Here is a 24,189-nt window from a genome sequence, read left to right as displayed (position 1 = left end):
GCTGAAAACAGATAAGTCAATAATTGCTAATGTTGATAGATACATTTTATTTCAGTTCTCTCTTCCGGAAAAAACCAGGGTTCAAAATCTATCAGCAAATCGACGGTGAAAGTCGGCAATCACATAACTCGTTTGCGGTGTCTGAAAATCTCCGCCTCTACGTCATTTTTTTAAAGGAGAGCAAATTGACATTATTTCTTGAAGTTTTTGCAGAATTTTCTTCGCATTGAGAAGAAAAATCATGACAGTTTTAAAGAATTGCCGTTGAGTAGTTTTCCATTTAAAAAATAAAGTATGACAGGAAGTCTGCGACGTCACAAACCGAGTTATGTGATTGCCGACTTTCACCGTCGAAATGTTTCATCCATTATAATTAAAGAAAATGTACGTAATTTGTTTTAATTTTTACTGAATATCATTTATGATTTTACAGTGCTGAAAATGTACCCAATAGTCTTCCCTCTAAAATAACAATTAGCATTTTAGAGATTCTGGAACCCCAGAACCAAGAAATGCCGTTTGTGCACCCAACGCCTCAATTTTGTTAATGCTAACACCATCGATTTACATTCCGTTGAGTCCCCTTTCTCCTGAAATGTTGGGACTGATAAACGATCGCGTTTCCACCCGAGAACCACGAATACATCAAAATATGATCTAATTAATTCCTCCCTCATACTTTCACTGCTAGCCACTGTGACGATGCTTAGCCCTCCAGGAGGCGTGAACATCAGCCGAAAACCATTGAACTGGCTTCTAACCAAGTAGGCCGCCGTCCGTTCGACTCCAAGATGTAGTCTCGTAAAACCCAGGGGGCGTTTGAGTGTTACGCTAAGTTATTTTGACGGTTCTTTAGACCACATACTCCAGTGGCGTAACTAGAAATCTTCGCGCACCCCCGTCGATCTGAGGCTGCGCCCTTTCATAGTTTCATGTCAGAAGTTTTGAGCGGCGCACCCCCCCCCCCCCCTCCCCCTGCCCGTCTAGTCATTCAGATCTGAATAAATTGGAGAAAATCAAGGTATCGCTATGAGAATTGAAAGAAAAGTATGAAAAAATATGAACCCAACACTAGGAAATAGTTCGTTCAATATCAGTTGACATGTCAGAGATCAAGTCGCAAATTACACTTAGTCACCCGTGGGAGTGTGAAGTACTTGTTCTCCTTGCTCCAGCGGTTTTGAACAAAAAATTTTGCCTCAAAACTATTCTCAATTATGCCTTCTTAACCATCCGTCATATCTTCAATTGTCATGGAATTTTACCAAAATGTGTCAGAGAAATGTCAGGGAATTTAATTTTCTGAATTCTGTGACAACCCTGTCATTGAAAATACTGCAAATTTTAGCCAGTTAATTTTATCAGCAAATTTAACAGGATCCCAAAACTTGTTGGATCTTAAGGTGAGGGACTCCGTCAAGCGTTACCTAATTATTAGGAGGGGAGGGGAGTCTTGGGTTACGTATAGCGTTACAGAGGGGAAGGAGTGTCAAAATAGCTGTAAAAGTGCGTTACGTAATTTATGTACGCTCCCGCTTGATGTTTTGTTCCACGTGCGTTAATAATACACAAGATTTGCAATGCATCTTTACTTTCATGTGCATCACTGATTTGGAATAAATCGCCGTGTTTTTTGGAAGACTGATATCTTCGTTAATTTTGAACCTGGAAATTAGGGGTTCAGACAGATCTAATCGTGGCTCATTTTTCATCTCTAAATTTTAACCGCCGAATTAAGATTCCATGACCCATTGCGCGCATCTGCATGTTGATTTATTGTTCAGTGGTTATAAATGAACGTTGGCTCAACATTATTGGAAAGTCAAAGTTCAGCTAAAACCAACGAGGCACATTGCCGGTGCACTCGTATTCACTTCATCCGAACAGCTCAATCCTTGACAACAATCCTTATTCCGCATGCGTTGCTACGGTAGAGAGAGCTTTCAATTTTTCACTTTTATCCCATAAAATCGAGTCGTCTAACATTGCCTGTCAATCTCGAGGTTTAATGGTCGCTCGGTGCAATTATTAGCGCTTCTGCGAACCGGGTGCCTGCCCTGGGAGAATGCGAAGTGTCGCCGATCTGGCAACTCTGGGTTATGATACTTAAATGTCATGTAAGCACGTATATTTTCAAGAACAAATCTCTTCCCTTTTTCGGAGTGGTCGTGGCATATTATTACTGCGTTAACGCGGTGCGTTTGATAACAATCTACACAAGGTAAGGTCTCTCGGACTGTGATACTGTTGGATGGTTTTCAACGATTGCGCACCGGGGCATCTGCTTCATATTTTCATGACATAACTTTGAAGGAATTTATCCTGCTTTCCTCTTGGCAAACGTCAAGATAGTCACCAAAAGAAAGGTTCGATATTTGAAGCAAAATTTAGTTAACTTTTTAGTGTATTTTTTCAATTATAAGTCATCGTCTGCGCGAAAAGCGAGGCGAAAGAAAGATGAAGCTTTTCTAGGAGATCGATTATCTTGAAATAAGACCGAAAAGTCCATTTTCGAGTTATCGATGAAAAATACTTTCAGGTTTCCTGGATGGTTAGTTCGCCTTTATGGTAAAGGCGCGCGCGAAGTTTCATTTAAATCAGACAACATTGCGCTCAGAATATAAAATTTCCGAATTTTGAATCACTTTTTATCCTAACAATATGTTTAATTGATGAATTTTTACATATAAATCGTCTGAGCTCCAGTCAGATATGTAACACACTTGAGTGTTTTACGCTGAAATGTTTGTAAATCACTCTCCCAGAACACCGTTTACCCACTTAATTTAGAGATTTTTAGTTCCTTCTCTCTCACGGTGTCTACTGGTTCGGAAAGTTCAAAAATAGTACTTATATTTTGAGGGCGGTCCGGAAGTACTGAAAAAGTACGTAAATTCCCTATATAGGTCTGGAATTTTTTGCTTTATGCCACGGGTGTTCTTATAAAACTGGTAATCCAGGAATTACGCGAAAGGTTGAAGAAAATATATGAGGATTGCGCGAATAGAAACCCTAACATCTGCTACAGGAATGCTCGACTTTAAAATGAAGTTAATTTAAGGTAGAAGTGTGGCAAAACAGGGAACAGTTGGCAAATAAACGCATTTTTATGTTAACGCTAGTTTAGATTGGTTCGTTGACAAGTCATCGATGTCTTACCCTCTGATGGTAAATGGAAGTGAAAAGATTGAACAATGGTCGTGGGTTTAAAGAACTTTCCTAACTTTTCTCGGAGAAAATATTTAATCAGGAGAAACGAGGCAACGTTTGAATGCTCGCACGGTGTCGAAACACAATAGAGGCCTTTCAGTTATTCGATGCCACGATTATTCTAACGCGAGTTCGAATAATCGCGCCAAACACAGTGCGGCCGGCGTTGAACGTATATTAGCGCCTGCACGGCTTTAGGAATACTTCGCGCATTGCACTAAACAATGCGGTCAGCGCACGGCCCATATTGGCGCCTACAAGACTGCATGAATACTTCTCGCATTGCGCCAAACGCAGGCCAGTCGGTCAGTTGGCGTGAAACGCAAATTAGCGTCTACAAGACTGTAGGACTGTGTACAAATCATTCTTGACTCTCTGCTCCAATTTTTAGCATAATTAGATGGAAAATGTGTATCCTCGGTGTAACGATTCGGACCATTCGATGATATTTAATTTTTTTTTTTGGTTAAATTAAAAAAAAGTAGAACGAACAAAAATATCGCGTTGAAATTTTCGATCCTTTTATTTGAAACCATTTAGGTACCTTCGCGAAAACTTCTCAGAAAAATTGTGTGTCTCATTATAAAAGCATGTTTTAAAACTAAAGCATAAAAGTGGTGCACAACGTTGCAATCAGAGATAAATATCTTCTTTCTTTCGGGTGCTCCCTTCCGATTTGGAATCCATTCATCTCTAGAAAAACTTGAACATAATTGTTCTACGATTTTTTACGTCCAGTTTTGGTCAGTTGTGGGCATTCGTTTAGTGACGTTAACAGAACCGCTTCATTTTAAACCTTTTAAACAAGGCAGCAAGTCAATGCTCACGGCTCCCCTGCGAGCCTTTGTAGGTTTAAGACTGTTAGAATGGGGATTCCAGAGATTATGACGTGGAGTTTAAATGTAATTTTTTTTTTTTTTTGTTACATTAAAAAAAAGTAGAACGAACAAAAATATTGCGTTGAAATTTTCGATCCTTTTAATTTGAAACCATTTAGGTACCTTCGCGAAAAATTTTCAGAAAAATTGTGTGTATCGTTATAAAAGCATGTTTTAAAACTAAAGCATAAAAGTGGTGCACAACGTTGCAATCAGAGATCTTCTTTCTTTCGGCCGCCCCCTTCCGATTTGGAATCCATTCATCTCTAGAAAAACTTGAACATAGTTGTTCTACGATTTTTTACGTCCAGTTTTGGCCAGTTGTAGCCATTCGTTCAGTGACAGTAACAGAATCGCTTCGTTTTAAACCTTTTAAACAAGGCGGCAAATCAATGCTCACGGCTACCCTGCGAGCCTTTGTAGGTTTAAGACTGTTAGAGGGGATTCCGGAGATTATGACGTGGAGTTTAAATGTAATTTTTTTTTTTTTTTGTTACATTAAAAAAAAGTAGAACGAACAAAAATATTGCGTTGAAATTTTCGATCCTTTTAATTTGAAACCATTTAGGTACCTTCGCGAAAAATTTTCAGAAAAATTGTGTGTATCGTTATAAAAGCATGTTTTAAAACTAAAGCATAAAAGTGGTGCACAACGTTGCAATCAGAGATCTTCTTTCTTTCGGCCGCCCCCTTCCGATTTGGAATCCATTCATCTCTAGAAAAACTTGAACATAGTTGTTCTACGATTTTTTACGTCCAGTTTTGGCCAGTTGTAGGCATTCGTTCAGTGACGTTAACAGAATCGCTTCGTTTTAAACCTTTTAAACAAGGCGGCAAGTCAATGCTCACGGCTCCCCTGCGAGCCTTTGTAGGTTTAAGACTGTTCGAATGGGGATTCCGGAGATTATGACGTGGAGTTTAAATGTAATTTAATGATACCTCCCGTGAGCGAGAATGTTTTAGGTTAATTAATTATTGATTTTTTGCGCCTCGCATGTAGAACACAAGACCCATGTCAATAAACCGTATTGAATCAAAGTATATCTTAAAGCTTGATACTTTCGACGCCAACTACTCAGCCTTGCCAAAGGAAGAACGCCGTATGAACATTCGAGCGTTGTCGAATCTCCTCCGATAAAATGTTTGTTTTTGAGGAAAGTTACGAATATTTTCCTTTGAAATTTTCAGATACTGTAGATTAAATTGTGATTGAAATCCTGGAAAAAATTGGCAGAAAAATATCCACGCGTTTTCCAGGAATTTCGTATTTTATCGAAGGAAATTTGGCAACGTCAGGAGGCTCATACGGCGTTTTTCTTTAGCACGGCAGTCTGGGACCTTGCCTATGAGAAAAACCTATGCTTTCCGGACATGCTTTTATCAAAGTCTATAATCGTGGAAATTAAGAGGGTTACTCCAAACTGCTACTTCAACTGCATGCCATTGAAACTGAGGGATAATCATCGGATCTGGGAATCCTCACAAGTTCTGCCGAAATCTATAACTATTGAGGGTGGAACGGATAGACGTAACACAATATTAACGGCTATCGATGCCGCCACAAGACTCTTTTTTCTTCTTCTTTTCGATACGCATTTTCCATGTGTTTCTCACATCTAAAAAGTTACGTTAAAATTTTAATCCACCAATGGTCTCAACATAGATGCTATGCCAAATTAAATTGTATCCATTTATTGTTGATTTTTTATGTATCCTTTTTTAAATACGTATGCCCTTTATTATTCTAAAGCTAGTTTTTCCTTGGAGGAAGGGAAGGAAATAAAAAATAAATAGAAACAAAGGCCATACTACGAACTCCTAGAATTACGCCAGGTGATGCTCATGACCCCCCTCTCACCCTCCCCTAATTCCCCAATCCCCCTAATTCCCCAATTGTAATCTTCCGTCGCATTTCTAAGGCGCGATGATACAACTATTTGAACTCTCCGGAATGCGTGAGGTATCACGCCGCATTTTAAGGCGTTTTCAAAACAGCCAAGTTCCTATATCCGGATAATCGTTTTGCATAGTTCATATTATTTTCTTTTCATTTCTAACCACTTGTTTATTTATAATCCTCCTATAAAAATTACCCATTTGCTTTATACAATTCTAGCTGAAGCGCACTTCAGCTATGCATTCATGACTGCAAAACTGTTAACGGAAATCGAAAAGGCCACCGTGCATGAAGGCTATTTCAATGGTAATTTTTCGTCGCATTTCTAAGGCGCAATGATACAACTATTTGAACTCTCCGGAAAGCGTGAGGTATCACGCCGCATTTGAAGGCGTTTTCAAAATTGCCAAGTTCCGACATCTGGATAATCGTTTTGCATAGTTCATATTATTTTGTTTTCATTTCTAACGACTTGTTTATTTTTAATCCTCGTATATAAACCACCCATTTGCTTTATACAATTCTAGCTGGAGCGCACTTCGGCTATGCATTCACCACTGCAAAAATGTAAAAGGAAATCGACAAGCCCAGCGTGCATGAAGGCTATTTTATGCAGGCCATTGCGTGTTTTGAGAAAAACGCATTTAAAGTTTTGTTTTTGATGAACTGCGACCTCGAGCCGTTACCTATATATATTCTATCGCTACCGTACCATAGTCCAGGGTACGTAGTATCCGAAAAGCAGATGGGCGTAATAACGACCTATACGCCTATAGGCTGTTCTTTGTGCGGCGTCCTCAATTGACAGGTCCCTGTCAGGGACTTCCAGACACCCCTCCATTCCAAGAACCAGCCATTCTTTCTACATGACTCCTAATCTTTATTTTAATTATTTTCCATCATCAATTTTTCGTTTTGAAATCGGCTGCTTATTGTGCAATTCGTCGCTTGGCTGACATAAGGGCGTAACTACACACTGGGATGAGCCCGAAAAAGCATTGAATTGTATGGGAGACAGGGTTCATTGCAGAGTGCAGTTACGCCCTTATGTCAAGTAGGCGACGAATTAGTGCTATCTTAACTTTTAGTCGATTTATTAAGTTACTCCTAACAACCACTGTTACTATATTTCTTCGCTTCTCTAATGTTACAGGTGACCCATAGGGTAACGGGCCAAGTGATGGTGCTCAAGATGAACCAGCTGCGTTCCAACCGAGGCAACATGCTGAAAGAGGTGCAATTAATGAACCAACTTTCACATCCTAACATCTTGGGGTAAGTGTTTCCTCACTAGCGACAATCAACTTTTTTTTTTGCATCGTGAATTATTCTCTCTGTCCGCGTGTGAAAAACGTATACATATCTTCTTGTTCGCTATTACTTTTTTCGTACTCTGGGAAATTTAGATTCATCGGCATTGGCGGATCCAGCAAATTGGCAACATTGTGTTACTCCATTTAAACCTACGAAAATGTATCGATTCTCGGAGGCGCCAAGTGTTCTGACAAGGATCGATTATTTAACATCGGTTTAAATTGAGAGAATCCGGTGTTGCCAAATTGCTGGATCCGCCCCTGTCATTCGGTTCTTGTCTTTTTTAATTTAAAGAAAAACCCCAGGCGTGATAACGCAATGAGTGGTAGATTTGGATGAAATCGAACCAACTCCTCGATCTTTCACTTCTTGTCGATTAGTGAGCAATGAACATGCGACATTGACCACACAAACACTGGTGTAACCTCATTCTCAGCATACTTAAAGAGTTTTTAGTAGCAGCCATCGAATGCGATACCGCTATCGCGACATAAAATTGACTTATCGCTCACCCGCACTCAAGTTTGTTGCTCAACTTTAGGGTTAACACGGAAAATCGCACTAATACATAACGTAGTTGAATCTGTTTCTGGTAGGAGTGTCGAAGTCTACCGAGCCAAATTTTATGAAAGAAGCATATAACTGATTTTCTCCCAACGCAAGCAGGATGACTAAAAATTGTTTTAAGCTCTTATGTGATGGGTTAACATATGTTCAAAAGTCTTGAGAGAGCAATAAGATTGAAGGACACTGACTCATTTTAAGTAAAAAAAAATAAGCTCGAAGTGAATTTCAAAAATCGCACCACTCATTAATGTTATTTAAGTCGAGCCAGGACCTTTCAAAAAAGGCGAACATTTAAAGACAAAATAAGTTAAGAAAGCCAAATTCTCAAAGAATCTGTAATCACCTTGCAGGAAGCCTTCAAAAGTGACTAAAATGATTTAAATTTTCTTGACATACGACCTTCAATCAATTCAGCATAAGTAATTTGCGTAAGAGGAATTTTTGATTAGAACGCACATGTTTTTTAGAAACCGAGCATTTTCCCGTTAAAGAAATCGGGAATTCGACCGAATTGCTACAAACGGTCGGTATTTTAGGACATTTTGCAGTCCTGGAAGTGTGGAACATGTGTCTGTTGTGTCTTTCTATGTGGCGATGAATCCGTTTTTGTAAAACTGCTCCACAATCTTACGAGATCGTGTTATTATAAATTTGTCGAATGCCATAACTGAAAATTATGACGCTGTTATCAGTCTAAACGCCTCAAGAAACGTCCAAGGTCCCAATCCATTCACCCATACAAAGTAAAGCTACTATCTGAGAATCTTCGGAATCTTAACCTCACAACCTTGGAAGTTTAAAAGTTCGGAATACCTCACCCGCATCGTCGCATGAAATTGAGGGAAATGCATATTTGCATTCCAATCTGACCAAATTGGAAGATCAATATTTTTTTAAATCTTTTTTTTTTTTTTTTTTTTTTTTTTTTTTTGATTTGTGAATGAGATTTAATGACTTTGCATACATATCGCTAACCCGTGAAACGTTTTAAGCAAACTTACTGAATTTTTAAAAAGGAAATTTTGAGTTAATAGTTTAACCTGTTAATCTGCAAAATCTGTACTTTAAAACATTTCTGTATAAAAGATCCTTGACAAGACCCATTTTTAGGATGCTCTTTCTATTTGCAGGAGGAAAAAGTGAAAACTTTTTATGTCCTGCCGACAGTTCTCGTTCTGTTAGTGATTAATATTGATCGCTCAGTCCAAAAATGACTGCAGAAACGGAAACACCTAATTTGAGCCATCAATTTTCCATGAATGAATTTTTCAATGAATTTTTTAAACTGTTTCTGGTGCAAGCTATCATACGACCCTGAGACGGCAAGACAAATAGACTTTTTAATTTTTTCGTCCAGAAAAGTAGAAAATAGCGTCTCAGGGTCTTATGATAGCTTGCAACAAAAATACTTTAAAAAATTCATTGAAAAATTCATTCAATGAAATTGATGGCTCGAATTAGATGTTTTCGTTTTTGCAGTCATTTTTGAAGTCATTTTTGAACTGAGCAATTCACGTAATTCACAAACAGAACAAGGACTGTCGCCGTTTGCGACGCCACAATACTCCCTACGCTTTGATGCAACTATTCGCGCTCAACGGTTGTCCGTGTAACATACTCGAAAAATTGAAGGCGTTCCGTCTGTCCTTGCCCAGGCAACAATGAGCACGTGCGCTTTTATGAGTGGATTTCATTCCTCATCCATATGACTCGGGGTTATTTTTTTTCTCTTTTTTTTGGGGGGGGGGGGGGCCGGCAAAATAAGCTCTTGAGTGAAATCTTTGAAATTTGTTACAGTTCACTAGATTTAGCCTTGAAAACAAGATTTTGTGTCTCGCGCAACGACCCACTCCGCGCCTCTCAAAATATCAGCTTGTTTCCATTTGGACGTATCTCTGCCAAATGGAACTATGTGCATTATGACGTGAGCCCTGTTATGCATGTATTCTTATGGGTCTCAGGGCTCATGTTTTATAGCACATAGTTCAGTTTGGTAGAAATACGTCCATTTGGCATTTCGTCAAACATGAAACTTCTGCGTCGGGATTCGAACTCGGGACTTCTTGATTCGCTGCCAATACGCCACGAGCACGCAATTTATTTTTTTGGTGGGCGTTTGTGATCTAAATACCAACCGGAGATCTTTTTTTACGCAAATTTTTGGATCAGAATCTGCAAATACAAATATTTTATGTTATACTTGGGCGTCCCAAGAAACTCATCAGATTAACTACTCGGTCGATTGCACGTACTTAATTTTGCCGGTCTCGCAATTTAATAATTGTATATCATTTCTATGTATATGTATGTAATGACCTTACAAACCAACCCTCTGATAAAGAAGATGGTGTATTTTTACGCAATTGTGGAATAATTCCGTTGGGCAGAAATTAGTTCTGTGTATTTTCTTGTCGTATCTGGAATACTGTCTCCAAAATTGCTTTTGAAGGTTGTATGTGTCGCGATGATCCTTGTAATTTGTCACTGCCCCAAATCGAGTAATCATATGACTGAGTCTTTAGAAAAGAACTTCATGTGCTCCCGAACAAGAGCTTTTTAGCAAAGCGATTTTCTGCGCTACTCGAAAATTACGACACAGTTTTTGGCGGAAGGTAATCTCTTTCATCATCGAGAACAATCGTCTCAAGTACTTGAACGACGCGACGTGAAAAGCATGCCAATAATTTCGCGTGCGGGTGAACTCCAGTAAATCAGGTTTTTTTTGGCGAACTGGACGTCTTGGTGGGTAAGTGGGAAAAAATGGGTCTGTTACACACGTTTACCTGAGGAAAATAATTTTTTCTGAAAAAATGGCACAATAATCACATTGAGCCCATTAAACGAGTCCCAAATTCACTACCAACTTTACAAACTTCTTAAAAATGTATGTAAAATTAAGCTCCAAAAAGTTTAACACGGCCAAGGCATAATTTGAAACAGATATATCTATCGCTTTGATTTCACTTTTCCAACCAAATTTGACTGTATCATGTGATAAACTCCTCAAAATCACAAAGAACAACGGAAACACTTTTACTTATAAAACGTAATTTTAAAAACAGGAAATATAAAATTTCAGATAAATAGCGTTTTTCCTGTTTACTCCTAATTAAAAAGCTGCGACTTATGATAGCAGCCATTTTCAGTTTCATGGGTAGTTGTGAGACCGAGGTGTCTCATTTACGTTTAATTACCAATTTTCCGTCGCATTCTTCTTGAAGGAAGTAGCCAAAAAATGCTCAAAATTATTTCGCAAATTGTAAAGTCAGTGGTTAATCTCAATGTACTCGTCGTGACTTTCGTGTCATTTTCCGGAAAAAACAACCTCTTTTTCCGCTAGTAAAAATTTGCAACAGTCATATGTGGCCACCTTGATAATAGCACTAACCGCTCTTACTGATTTTAAACCTTAAGTCGCTCTAACCTTGGGAAGTGTTTTGAATGAAACCATGTTTTGCATTAAGGAACCACCTTTTTTTACTCATCTTTGAAGCAACATATGCGTGCCACGATGGGTACTTTTATGAATGAGCCAGAAATATTGACTCCTTAAAATTGCAAAATGAGTCAGAATCAGTTTGACGAGACAGCGGCGCGGGCTGATGCTGCTCTGCAACGGAAAAACGACGAATGTTCATCCAGGCGTTGCCAAATCTCCCCTGGTGAAATACTAATTTTTAATAAAAGTTGTGAATATTTTCCACTTAAAATTTCAGATACTTTTGGTCCACATTCGAGCAAAAGATATCTAAACAATGGAGAATTTTCCCACACAAATTTTATTGCCTCATCTGAGAGTGCTCAATGAGCTGAGTTCGCAGTATTTTTCATGATTTTACTCGGAAATGGGGAATTGGAGACAAATAGATTTAAAAGTGAGAAAATGTGCTGCCTTCTGACGTCATCTGGCGGCATTTTTCATTTAAACGCATGTATTTTAGTAGATTAGGTTATTTTGTCATATTTCCTGCAATACTTGTCCAATTTAGAAAGCAAGAATACCCCTCGCTCAGTTCTCACAGTAGTTTCATTTTAAACATGTTTATTGAAGTTCAGACAATGGAGAATTTTCATGCAAATTTTTTATTGCCTCATCTGAAAGTATGCTTAAAGACCTGATTTCATAGTATTTTGATAATTTTTTTCTGATGTGGGAAATAGTATAAAAATAGATTCAAAAGTGGAAAAATGCACCGTCTAGTGACGTCATCTCATCTGGTGGCATTTTCCATTTAAACACACGTCTTTTAGCAGATTAGATCATCTGGGAAGAGGCGACGGGGACGTCCCGTAAAGGGTTGGCGGCAGGGCGTTGACGAAGAGATGTTGCGGTGTCAGTTGCCTGATAACCTCTGGGAAGACAGGCATATGTGGCGTTTGGGTGTCGTAGAACGCCAGAGTGCGTTGTAAAACGACTTTATATATATAGATCATTTGTCATATCTTCTCCAACAATTGTTGAATTCATGAATCAAGGGTATCCTCGTGTTCAGTTCACTCAGTAGTTTCCACTTAAACACGAAATTCATCAAATTTCAGATAATTGCAAATTCTCTTTTGGAAATGTAATGTTTACAAGTTTCCGTGTTAATTCGTATTTTATTGCAAGAAATTTGGCAACGTATGAAGGCTCGTACGACGTTATGTCTGAGCGCGGGAGCTTGGATTAGCCATATGGTCCATGCGCGGAACAGAACTCGATCATTTGGGCACGAGCCCCTGAGAGCGCGATGACGGTTACAGCACAGGCAGCGCAGCGTCCGAAGGGGCTGTCGCGGTCAGGCGACCGGCCGGCCGGCCGACTCACGAAGGACGACGTCACAACTGCCGCGCTCAGGAAAATGCCGTATGGGCATCCGAATGTTGTCACATCTATACATATTAAAATATTTATAATAAAAAAAAACAAAAAAAAAAAAAAAAAAAAAAAAAAAAAAAAAAAAAAAAAAACACTAAGAAGTGACCCGAACTGTATGTAACAAGGTGGAGAAATGGGATCTAATTTTAATTTTTGGAATTTCTTGGCTTTGTTTCCCCGCGAAATGGTGTGGACCCAGCACCATCTCTCCACCTTCTTAAAATATTTATTTACACTGAAAAAAAAAAAAAAGAAAAGAAAAGAAAAAAACTCCGGCCGTGGAAGCCGTACTTACGGGCTATATCGACATATCGCCCGGACGATATTTTTATATTTTTTAAAATTCAAGAATTATGATGCTTGAGCCAAGCATCTTTTTTCAGTGGGTAGGAACGTGTTCCAAGTCAAATAAGACCGTTTTGCCCTCTATATTGTTTTGTTCTATAAGTGCCCCGAGTTCTAACTATGGCTTGCCCGCCCCCTCCCAAATTTTCGGTGATGGTATCGTTCCTCAATGTTTGCGATGTTATTGGTTCAAAACTCATTAAAAATGACCACTTCCCCTAATTCGTCGCGCCTCTGACGTATCTCTGTTTCTACGAAAGTCCTGGAAAGCATGCAGTCATGCAGACAATAGGGTTCACGTCAAAATGTAGATACGCTGTTACGAGTCAGAAAAGGGACGAATCGTCAGCGTTAAATTCTTTCATGCCATCAAAAATATCGGAATCTCGATTTCAAGAGCCTTAGGGGGTTATGGAATTTTCAGGCCCAAAAGCTCGGTTTTTAAGACGAGGAAAGTGCTACTATCAGGGCATCATTGCCCGGCGCGTAAAGTTAATAAAAACATTCATAGGACTTTTTTCCCCAATTATTTCTTGATAAATTCTCGTTTCAATTACTGAAAAACCAATTTTTTATCCTGAAGACCCCCTAAAATTCCTCTAAACTTGATATTACGATTATTCAAGACCCTGGAAGTATTCAAAGTTATAAATGTTGGTAATCAGCAATTTTTCGTGACTTTTGATCCTGAGAACTCCCCAAAATTTAGGGGCTAAGGTGCCGTTTTATGTTCTCAAAAAGTGAAGGCTTTAGATACAATGAGAGCACCTCTGCTTAAAACCTTTATTGAAGTAAAGTGCATTTGTTCTATTGAGCACGCTGTGCTTCCCAATGTCATGGAACGCTAAACCAAACTCAAATAAGATTTTCTATAAAATTCAACGAAAAAAATTTACGAGTTTTTCAGAAAAATTTCATCGTGTCAGGTTAAATTTGGCAAAGCCCGAATGTTCATGCGGTGTTTTTCATTAGCAGTGTTGTAGAGAATGCGCATGTCTCCGGAATAACAGTTTCGAGGGAATTTGAATGTGTTTCGCAAGAGAGAAACTTTTGCCGGTCTATCTCCATTGAATGCATGAATTTTTAATACGCTACCTTATGCCGCCCGTATGTATTGTGTCTTCGCGTGTAATAATTAACATGTGTGTGCGTTGTTTTTGTGTAGGTTCATGGGTGTGTGCGTGCACGAAGGCCAGCTACACGCTTTGACTGAGGTGAGTTTAACCGAGTTTATCATTTTTAATCTTCTTCGCTTTGGATTTCAGCCCTATATGGTCCGGCCTCTGACGTACCAGCCCCTCTTTTTTGACACGAATTATAGATTTTAGTCAGTCGAAAAAGTCGAAGTGACAAAATCGCAAAATCAGCTTTGACGCGCTCGGAAGAGAAAGAAAAAAAAAATTACTTGAAATCTGCAAACACCTGGTGAATCTTCACCGGAAATAAACAAACAACCGGATTGAACAAATTTGGTTAGAATACTGGTTTCACTTTGAATATTTGGCAAAAAACGAGATTAGCCGTAAAACAGGACTTTTCGTAGCATTAAAGTTTAAAATGCATCGTAAAGTACTTATCAAATTGATGAATGGGCCTTACAGAATCAGCGCGTTCTCTTTGTACCACAAATGAAGTGATCCTATGAGTGAATTACTAATTTTTCCAGCGTGTTGCCGAAAAACAGGAGAAAAAAAACCGTACACTTATTTTCAATTGCCATTGCTTAGCCACTGAAATCCCTCTAATTTTAAAATTATGCCCGAAAAAAATCAACTCATTAATAGGCTTGCGATACTTTTAAAAATCCAGGCCTCAGATTGTCAAAAAATCTCTGTCGTCCAATTCAATCACCTACACTGAAAAAAAAGTGGAAGTGGGATTGACCATAATGGTATAGTAAAAAAAAATATGGTGATAAAAAGCCAAATAATGGTCGATTTAAGCATCTAGATGAAAGTGAGAATCATACTCGATATAAAAATTACCATACCCGGATTGTAAATATCAGTTAGGTGTGTCTGTCCATCGTTTAGGTATTTCTCACCACCAGCTGGGTATTTTTTACCATACGATGAGTTAAAAGGATGGAATAACATGGTAACACTTGCGTTTGATATCTGTAGGCATCTGTATGCGACTGGTCATGGTGTTGGTAGGTTAAATTTACCATACTGGTATAGTCAGCGTGGTGAGAGCTCCCGCTTGACTGCGCTGCGGTCTGTGGTCCGCCATTTTTCATTTGTCTGTTTGTCAGTTATAAATTTATCACGTTGAGGGTCGGAGTCCGTGGCTGTGTTTTATTGATCCATATTAATCCATGTGAATCCACGCGTAATTTGCCCAAATTTGTGTTCGAATTGTCCCTAAAGCTACCGTCTTCTCTTCGAATCTATCTATATTGATCTGCCACATACATTTTCTGAGATTTTTTCGTTATTCGTATCGACCAATTTCTGGAGGTTAGGAGTTGCTACAATGAATTTGGCTTGACCAATTTCTGGAGGTTAGGAGTTGCTACAATGAATCTGGCTTGCAAAGTGAAGGAATCCTGAAAATTTGAAAACCTTCGCAAAGTTGTTCTGCAATCCAGTGAATATCGGTTCTGTGTAAAGTCATTTCGAAAACATAAAAGTGCGGAAGTAATTTGATAATAATCGACTAGAAGTGATTTTTGAATACTTCGTTCGTAGGTATATCTATATTCTTGTTAAAATTTTCGAAGCTCAACAACTCAGATGAAGAGACAAATGTGCGTGGGATTGATGTTTAACTGTAACTTTAAGCAAAATTTGGCAGCTTCTGCCCCACCGTGAACCGTGCGATTGGATTTTCATGTAGTGTCTTTTTGTGGGTATATTTTGAACTATCTATTTATTATATGCAATTAAATTTTCCGTGGATCTGATTTAGTCTGTAAATGATACCTTAACGCGAATAACAAGTATGGTTTTGGTATCATTTACTTGAAATCAGTGAAGCAATTATCTGCTATTTCTCGTTGAAACTGTCTTTAACTGCCATTGATTGTGTATGTAACGGAATTTCTAAAAGTAAGATGTAAGTAAAATATCCACGACTTTCATCAAAAGCATTTAATAATATAAGATGAATGGATTTTAGAATCTACAAGGTTTGTCGCAGCATCTGGATGCTTGAAATTACCATACTAGTCAGTCGGGAACGCCACACTGGCACTGTGTCGCATAGTGTCAGCCGTATCGTGTTATTTACCATACCGGTATATTGGTAACTATGCTGCAGCTTCACTGTGTAAAAAATCAAGTAGACAGTATGGTAAATAACACCCAAACTCTGGTAAATCCCACCGATTATTTTTTTCAGTGTAATTTTCATCCCCATCTCCGTTAGTTCGAAGACAATAATTGAATTAGTAATTTTTTTCCAGCGTGTTGCCGAAAAACAGAAGATAACTTTCGTATAACTATTTTCCATTTCCACTGCGTACTGCGTAACCACTGAAATCTCTTTACTTTTTGAATTACGCTCGGGAAAAAAAAAAAAAAAAAAAAAAAAATCAACTAATTAGTAGGCTTGCGACAAGTTAAAAAAACAGGCTTCAGTTATCTGAAAATCTCAGTTGTCAAATTTAGTCATTGAATTTTCACCCCTATCTTTGTTAATCCGAAGACGGTAATTAATGAGGCTGGCTTGTGAACGATCTTCGATCGTTCAAACTTCTGGAGTTTGAAACAGAGCGAACGTTTGTCGAGTCAAGGAGCTAGCGCGGCGCTCTGATATGCAATCAGTCTCAGCGTGCGCATTCGCACGAGTGCGCAATTTGGGGCTCGATAGGGAACACGGAAATTCACGTAGATCTCTGATTTTTGAGTGGCAAGATCCAGTGTGCGCCAAAACCAAGCTATAAACCGTGGAATACACCCGAGCGTTTAACTTCTTCTCACGAAATCAAGACCCGATACACAGCGTTTGTCGCTCTGGATGCTGAAATTGAACTACCAAGCACTGGAAAAAAAAAACATATTGGATCTAGAGTCCAGACTCCTTAAAACATTGACAAGAAAAAGGACTCTTGATTCAATCAGATCTAAGCTTAATTCAAAAGGGAATCCGTTCAAATTAAGAGGCTTGGTTCTTGATTTAAGCTTAAATCTGATTGAATCATGAGTTTTTTTTTCTTGTCGATGTTTTTAAGAGTCTGGACTCTAGATCCAACGTGTGTTTTTTTTTCTTCCTCTTCTTCTTCTTCCTCTTCTTCTTCTTCTTCTTCTTCTTCTTCTTCTTCTTCTTCTTCTTCTTCTTTTTCCAGTGAGGGTCAGTTCTCTGTCATCTGTAGTTGAGATTTAGCCTCTTGTGAGAGAAATTTTTATTTGCTTTTTTGGATAAGTCAGTCTCGCGCACTGTAAAATATCAGTAACATCTTAGAGCTCATTGGAACTGGGAAAAACGAAGAAAAAAAGAACTGAGTAGAGGTTATAAAAGTTAATAAACACTAGTAACGGTAATAGGTCAAAATGTCCAAAAACAAATGTCCAAAAGTCAAAATGTCCAAACCCTGAATGCCCAAAAATTTAAAAAGGCCAAGTATCAGTAATGTCCAGCAGACAAATAAGTCCAAAAGTAGGCGAATGTCCAAATTAATGGAAAGAGTAATTATATACTAACTGTTTTCAGGTTTTTTTTTTTTTTTTTTTTTTTTTTGGCTTTTCATGACAAATGGGGTAATATTAGCCATGTCTGTTATGTTTGTCAATATCACTTAAAATTTGAAAAATAAATCACTAATGAATTTTTAAAAGTAAGAATTTGCCTGCTGTCATGAAAAGTTTTATCATCATTTTTTCCTGACCTGCATCTCTCCATTATCCGACGCATCTGTTTCTGTGGCTGCATTCACAAATAGCTTGCAAACCTGCACCCAAAAGTCCAGTAACGACTCAACCAATGCCTAATCTCACATTCGGACATTTGCCTACTTTTGGACTTATTTGTCTGCTGGACATTTCTGATATTTGGCCTATTTAGATTTTTGGGCATTCAGGGTTTGGACATTTTGACTTTTGGACATTTTCTTTTGGACATTTTGACCTAGCACCCTAGTAACACCTGTTGAAGTTTTAACTGAATATACTAAGCCATAAGCGAAGCTATGATTGAACTGACTCAGAGACAGGAGAAATTATTCTTGTCGTAAAGGATTCTTTTTTCTTATGATTATGTCACCGTTCTCTAAAAAGAGACCTTAGTTTACGAATACTCAAAATTGAGTTAATAATACCAAGGTCCAAGGTATAGAGGATTATTCTACGAATATTTGGGGACTATAAACGCCCAAAAACACCAGGTCCAACCCGAGGTTAAATATATGTAAAAGAAAAATGTATTTTAAAGAAAAAGCTATTTAACATTGTGATTTGCCATTTTCAAGGCACGCAATCGTTAGATTGTAATGCAACTTCACTCAATAATGTATGTACAGCTCGCAATTCACACTTCTTAAGGCACTAGAGAGAGTTTTTCGTCAAAACATACAAATCCAATTTTCGTATCCATATCGACGACAGGCGTTCTGCTGAATTTTACCTCCGTAGGCTGAGATCCCTTTTTCCTCGCACGGTCACATATGCCTAACAATTTCATCACAAGTAAAAAAGTCCGTCGTGAGAACTAATTGGACCAAATTTTGCAATCAGGAACTACAATTTTCGGCTCGTACAATTTTAGAAACAACGCATGTACCATTGCACATAAGTGTATTTTATGGGTGACCCAGGGTGTCTACAAGTCCGGAATTTCCGGAAATAGTACTGATTTTTAAAGGACGGTCCGGAAGTACTGAAGTAGTGCGGATATTTCGCAAGAAGGTCCGGAATTTTTTCCATTTCTTGTCATTTTAGTCGCAATTTAAGCGAGAAATTCAATTTTTTTTTTTTTTGAATTTTTCGAACTTCGTCAAATGGAGGTACTGAAAAAGTACTGAATTTTTCTGTTGAGAAAGGTTTTTTGGGAACGTACTGAAAAAGTACTGTAAAAGTACTGATTTTTGGCCAGCCTGTTTTATTAGACACCCTTGACCAGAAATTGCAGTTTCTAATTGCAAAACATAGTCCAATTCTCTGTGGTCTCAACTAAAAATGTAATGTAATATGTAACCCGTATCCGAGGTTCCCGAAGAAGCTCCGAACTTCAAAATAAAATTCCCTTCTTGTAGCTGGACACTCGGCGTTCATCTCGAACTTGCGAACTATCCGAAAAAGCGTGAACACTAAAGACTCCTGTTGCGCAACAAACGTTTACATTATAGCCCCAAAAAACTCCTCAATTGCGCTGATTGTGCACTTCTTCACGTCTTGACGTAACGCACCTAATCACGCCATGTCACCAAGCGTTGCCCAATCGCCGATGAAAAATCGCTCACCATTAATCTGATTCTCGCCTCTCCAGGAGTAACGCAGTGCGATTTCCGCACATTACGCCGATTTTGGTCGCCAAAATGACTCAGTAGTTTTCGAACCCTCGAGGCACTTTAAATATCATGAAATCCTCTGTTGTTTTGTTAATTTTAGGAAGTGAATTAGCCCTAAATATCAAGCTTTAACAAAAAAAAAATCGTCAAGTAACTAATTCGTCAAACAAAGCCCAATATCCGTCAAATTTTCCCAGATCTTCAAAAGTACAAGGTTGAAATTCGCCGAGTCTTAAGGAAAACCGTCCATGAAAGTTTGAACGTAGCCAAATCACATCTGATAAAGGACAAGTAAAAATTCGAAATTTTTCTTTCTAATGTTCAGAGAATTTTCTTTGCTATTTGATCTAGTGTATTTAAATTTTTAAGAATAGATGCTCATGACTTCTCCAAAAAAGCAATGTTTAAGCCGGAAAGTTGGCAATATTCGGCTCCTATGGTGTTTTGTCTCGCAACATTGCATTGCAGATAGAATTTCAACAGAAATGCACCATAATGTATTACGTTTGAATCGAGAAAAAAGGTTTGAAGTTTCATTCGTCCACAAGACTTAATGTTTGAAACAAAGTTAAATCTTCGTTTACACGTTCCAGATTATTTTTTCTAAACTTTTAATTTTCAAAGGGACAAAATAAGTATGCGACTAGTTAAATGCAAAACTACTCTCAACTCCTTTTTTCCAAAATGCGATTTGGTGCGTCTCGGATAAACTCAGTCCAATTAGTGTAAGGCGAATCCATAAAGTCGGCAACATTGTGTTCTCTCCATTAAAATCTATGGAAATGTATCGATTTTTAGACCTGGTGCTCCGATGAATCGATTATTCAACACAGGTTTAAATTAAACAAAACCTGTGTTTCTAATTCGCTGAATCCGCCTCTGTAAGCTTCTCACAGTCGTGTCATCTCTTTAGCATCGCCCAATTTCCTCATCCAAACTCTGCCTCGCTAATGACTGTCCCATTGTAAATGAATATCTAGTTCCTCAACCCACACAACTGGTTCACAAGAAAAAATTGATCTTATACTCCGCCAAATGGAACGTTTTGGTGGAAATAGTGTGTAATTTATGGTGTCAGCGAAGGATTGTGTGTGTCTAGGACGGAAGTATTCTTGAGCCTATTCTTGAATTTAAGCTGATATTTTGTGTCCTTTTACCAGAGTATAGCCACTCTGCAAAATAATAGAGAAGCCATTAGTGAGTGCAGACGGAACTTCGACACATCCGAAGAGGAAGTAAATCAATTTGACGAATGGATATCGGAGAGATCCTGAGGAATTTTCCTAAGATCTAGTCACTTTTCTCCTCAGCTATAATGGTTTCAGTGTTTTGAATCGTAGTTTTTCCGAATTTTTCTTCATAATTTAATTTTAATCCATTTATTTTTTCCAAGTCATTTCTGCTATACTCCATCCCCAGCCCTCCCATGACGCAGATACCAAACATTAAATAACTCTTCGAAACTTACTGTTTTATAGTTGTCCCGTAGCTCGTGAGAAAACTTAAAACCACAGCTTTCTCTCAATCATTAAAATGTTCGCTTTTATCGGGATTTTTCAAATACTTTTTACCAAGTGTAAGCATTTTAAGCTACTTCGAGGTTTTATGACGGTTTCGCAATCAGCGGGAAAACCGAAAATCACTCCTTATCCTCTCACCCAATAAAATGCGCCAAAATTGAGTGGAATATAAAACGTGAATTTAATGGTCATGCGGGACGCGATCAGAATGAGTTGGAATTATCAATTAATAGGTCGTTATTTTGAATTGGAATTTTTTTTATTTGCATTTTCTCACTGGTTTCATTTGCACGATTACGAGCATTGAATTGGGTCACGCAAAAATGTCACGATAGACGGATCCTGGAATGTGCTCAGCAGACCCGTGCGGAATTTACATTCGATTTCTTATTCACACCTCGCAATGACAGTTTTAATTTCATAAGGCAAAGCCCCAAAATATGAAGAAGTTGAGTGCGACAATTTGGTTGAGTTCAATCGATCGCGTTTAACCATTTGTAGAATTATCATAATTTATCGCACATTTATTAGTCCTTACAGCTTTAGTTGCATTAATCGTGGAACCTCGAATTTATGATGAACAATCGCCTGTGCTACTAGCAAGTTCATGGTGGTTAATTGATGTAAAAGCCTTCTTATTAAGCTGCTTGTCATTTTGGACCGGTTCGCTATGCTGTATCAAGTTTGTCAGATGCAGATTTCGATTGAGCTCTAGTGTCTTGACTTGAACCTGCCAAAACTTGGTTACAGACAATGGGTCTACTTTTTTCACGGGGGTTTTTCTCAGTTTTTTTCTTCGATTTTTTTGTTGTATCGTTAAATCTGGTTTCTTGAGACACCGACAAACCCTCCGTGAAGTATGTGCGAAGTCATACGTAAAGATTAAACTTTGTTTTAAACATTAAGTCTTGTGGACGAATGAAACTTTAAACCTTTTTTTCTCGATTCAAACGTATTTTGGTGCATTTCTGTTGAAATTCTATCTGCAATGCTGCGAGGAAAAACACCGTAGGAGCCGAATATTGCCAACCTTCCCGCATAAACATTGATTTTTGGGAGAAGTCCTAAGTATCTTTGAAAAAAATAACATAAGTAATGACGTGAAGTCATAAGTAAACTTTGAAATTGATAGACAAAGCGACAGACAAAGAAGATAGAGGGAGTATGGAGCGATCTTGTTGGTTGACATGGGTGCTTCTGAAAGACGAAGGGGGTAAATGATGGACTAACTAAAGGGCCTCTCGTGAGTTGTCGTTAGTTAGTCTATTACATCCTCTGTCCATTCCAACCACTCGCTTCCATCCATAGGATCCCTCCATATCCTTTTTGTCTCCTTTGTCTGTAGCCTTTTCCATCAATTTCAAATATCAGCCCGCTCGTGAGTTACGAAATTCACCGCTGGCATAGCTTAGGATCACCTTATCTACAGTCTCTAGATCGTTGCGCCCAACCCATTGGGTCGGTTGAATTTGCATGAACCTTCTCGGTAAACCCGAGGATATCTTGGCGCTAGGCGTCGATGAGAAAGTTGGCATTTTGGCGGCGAACAGAGCGAACACGGGAAGTCCATCGGAAGATTGGACGAGGATCGTCCTGTTCGCCGTGCCGAGGAAAAACGCCGTACGAACATTCGAGAGTTGCCAAGTTTCCTTCGATAAACTGTTGATTCTTGAGGAAAGTCATGAATATTTTTCCTTGAAATTTTCGGGGATTTTAGATCAAAATACTGACAGAATTCTCTGAAAAATTGGAAGAAAAATATTCACAAGTTTACCAGGGAATTCGTGTTTTATCAAAGACAATTTGGCAACGCCTGAAGGTTCATACGGCGTTTTTCCTCAGTACAGCAGTGTTCGCCGCGGTTCGCCGCGGGACGGGCCAAGCAGCGCTCATCGGGATCGGCGACAAGCGACAATGAGGCTTGAATGATCGATTATCGATATTTTCCCATTTGAATCCGTGGTAAAGAATCGATTATCAAGGTATACCCTGTTAATCGATCCTTTTCCATGGGTTTAAATGACGGATCGATCGATGTATCGCAAAGCACGCCTCGCCACCGACAATGAGCCGTGCGTTATTTGTTGCAGTACATAAACGGAGGGAGTCTGGAGCAGCTGATAGCCAACACGGCCAAGGAGCTCTCGTTCGTGACCAGGATGAAGTTGGCGCTGGACATCGCCAGGGGAATGCAGTACCTTCACTCCAAAGACGTCTTCCACCGAGATCTCACCTCCAAAGTTCGTAGTCCACTTCCACTGTTCCTCCCCGCCGTCGCACGGTGGATCGAGTCAATGAGAACATGAATCACACATGAAAAGTTTAACATTTACAATTTAAAAACTAGAGCAATCTACTGAAAGAATGTATTTAAATTCCAACTAATTAGGTGCCAGCAGTTGCGGTTAAACCTAGAGTTAACTAACTAAATGTTTAAATACTTAATATTGCTTAATACTTTTTATTACTTAATATTTCATTCATGTGGTCGCACATGAATTCTTTTACTAAAATTGCAAATTTTGATGTTTATTTCGTTACGTTTTAAATTTCAAGGGGAGCTTAAAAAAGGAAAGTTTACGAGAAAACCAATGAAACCATTTTTAGAACCTCAAAGTTTTGTATGAACGGAGTTATAAGCGTTTAAACAGGGTTCCCAGCGATCTGGAAAACCTGGAAAAGTCAGGGGAAAATGGCCTGGAAAACCTGGCAAAGTCAGGGAATTTGCTAAAAAGTCTGGAATTTTTTAGGTTCTGAGAATTTTTTATTTTTTTTTCCAACCTATCTTAACTTTTTTGTGATTTCATTCGTATTATGATACTATCCTAGCCTGGTTCTTATATAAAAAAGCTTAACCAGATCAAAATTTGATGAGAATAGAGGAGTTTTTACAAAAATCGAAAAATGCGCGCGCGCTCTGTCTCTTTTAAGGAAAATTATTTGAGTTTTTTCCGCGGAAAAAGGCCTGGAAAAATTTTCATTTTGGCCTGGAAAACCTGGAAAAGCCCGGGATTTTTTTCCAAATTTGGCTGGGAGCCCTGTCAAAGTTTCCAAAGTTTGTCCGACCTCTCCTATTGACTCGATCCACTGTACGTCACCCGTGCGGTCCCGGTCGCCGCCGCCGCACACTGGGCCGGTTCAATAAGAGAAGTCGG

At 38.6% G+C, this 24,189-nt stretch overlaps 1 protein-coding gene across 2 annotated transcripts in view; it reads left to right on the top strand.

Moving 5' to 3' along the window:
- cdi (serine/threonine kinase) overlaps positions 1–24,189 on the top strand; it is a 52,242-nt gene that overhangs the window by 16,928 nt on the left and 11,125 nt on the right. For both annotated transcript variants that reach the window (XM_019056872.2, XM_019056871.2), the window contains exons 2-4: positions 7,139–7,260; positions 14,235–14,283; positions 23,125–23,274. In XM_019056872.2, the coding sequence (XP_018912417.1) occupies positions 7,139–7,260; positions 14,235–14,283; positions 23,125–23,274 (321 nt within the window). The remainder of the gene's footprint in view (positions 1–7,138; positions 7,261–14,234; positions 14,284–23,124; positions 23,275–24,189) is intronic.

The sequence above is a fragment of the Bemisia tabaci genome, chromosome 5 (assembly GCF_918797505.1).
Source record: "Bemisia tabaci chromosome 5, PGI_BMITA_v3".
Lineage (NCBI taxonomy): Eukaryota > Metazoa > Arthropoda > Insecta > Hemiptera > Aleyrodidae > Bemisia > Bemisia tabaci.
The sequence above is the reverse complement of the archived record's forward strand: the minus strand, read 5'-3'. Positions and strand labels throughout refer to the sequence as shown.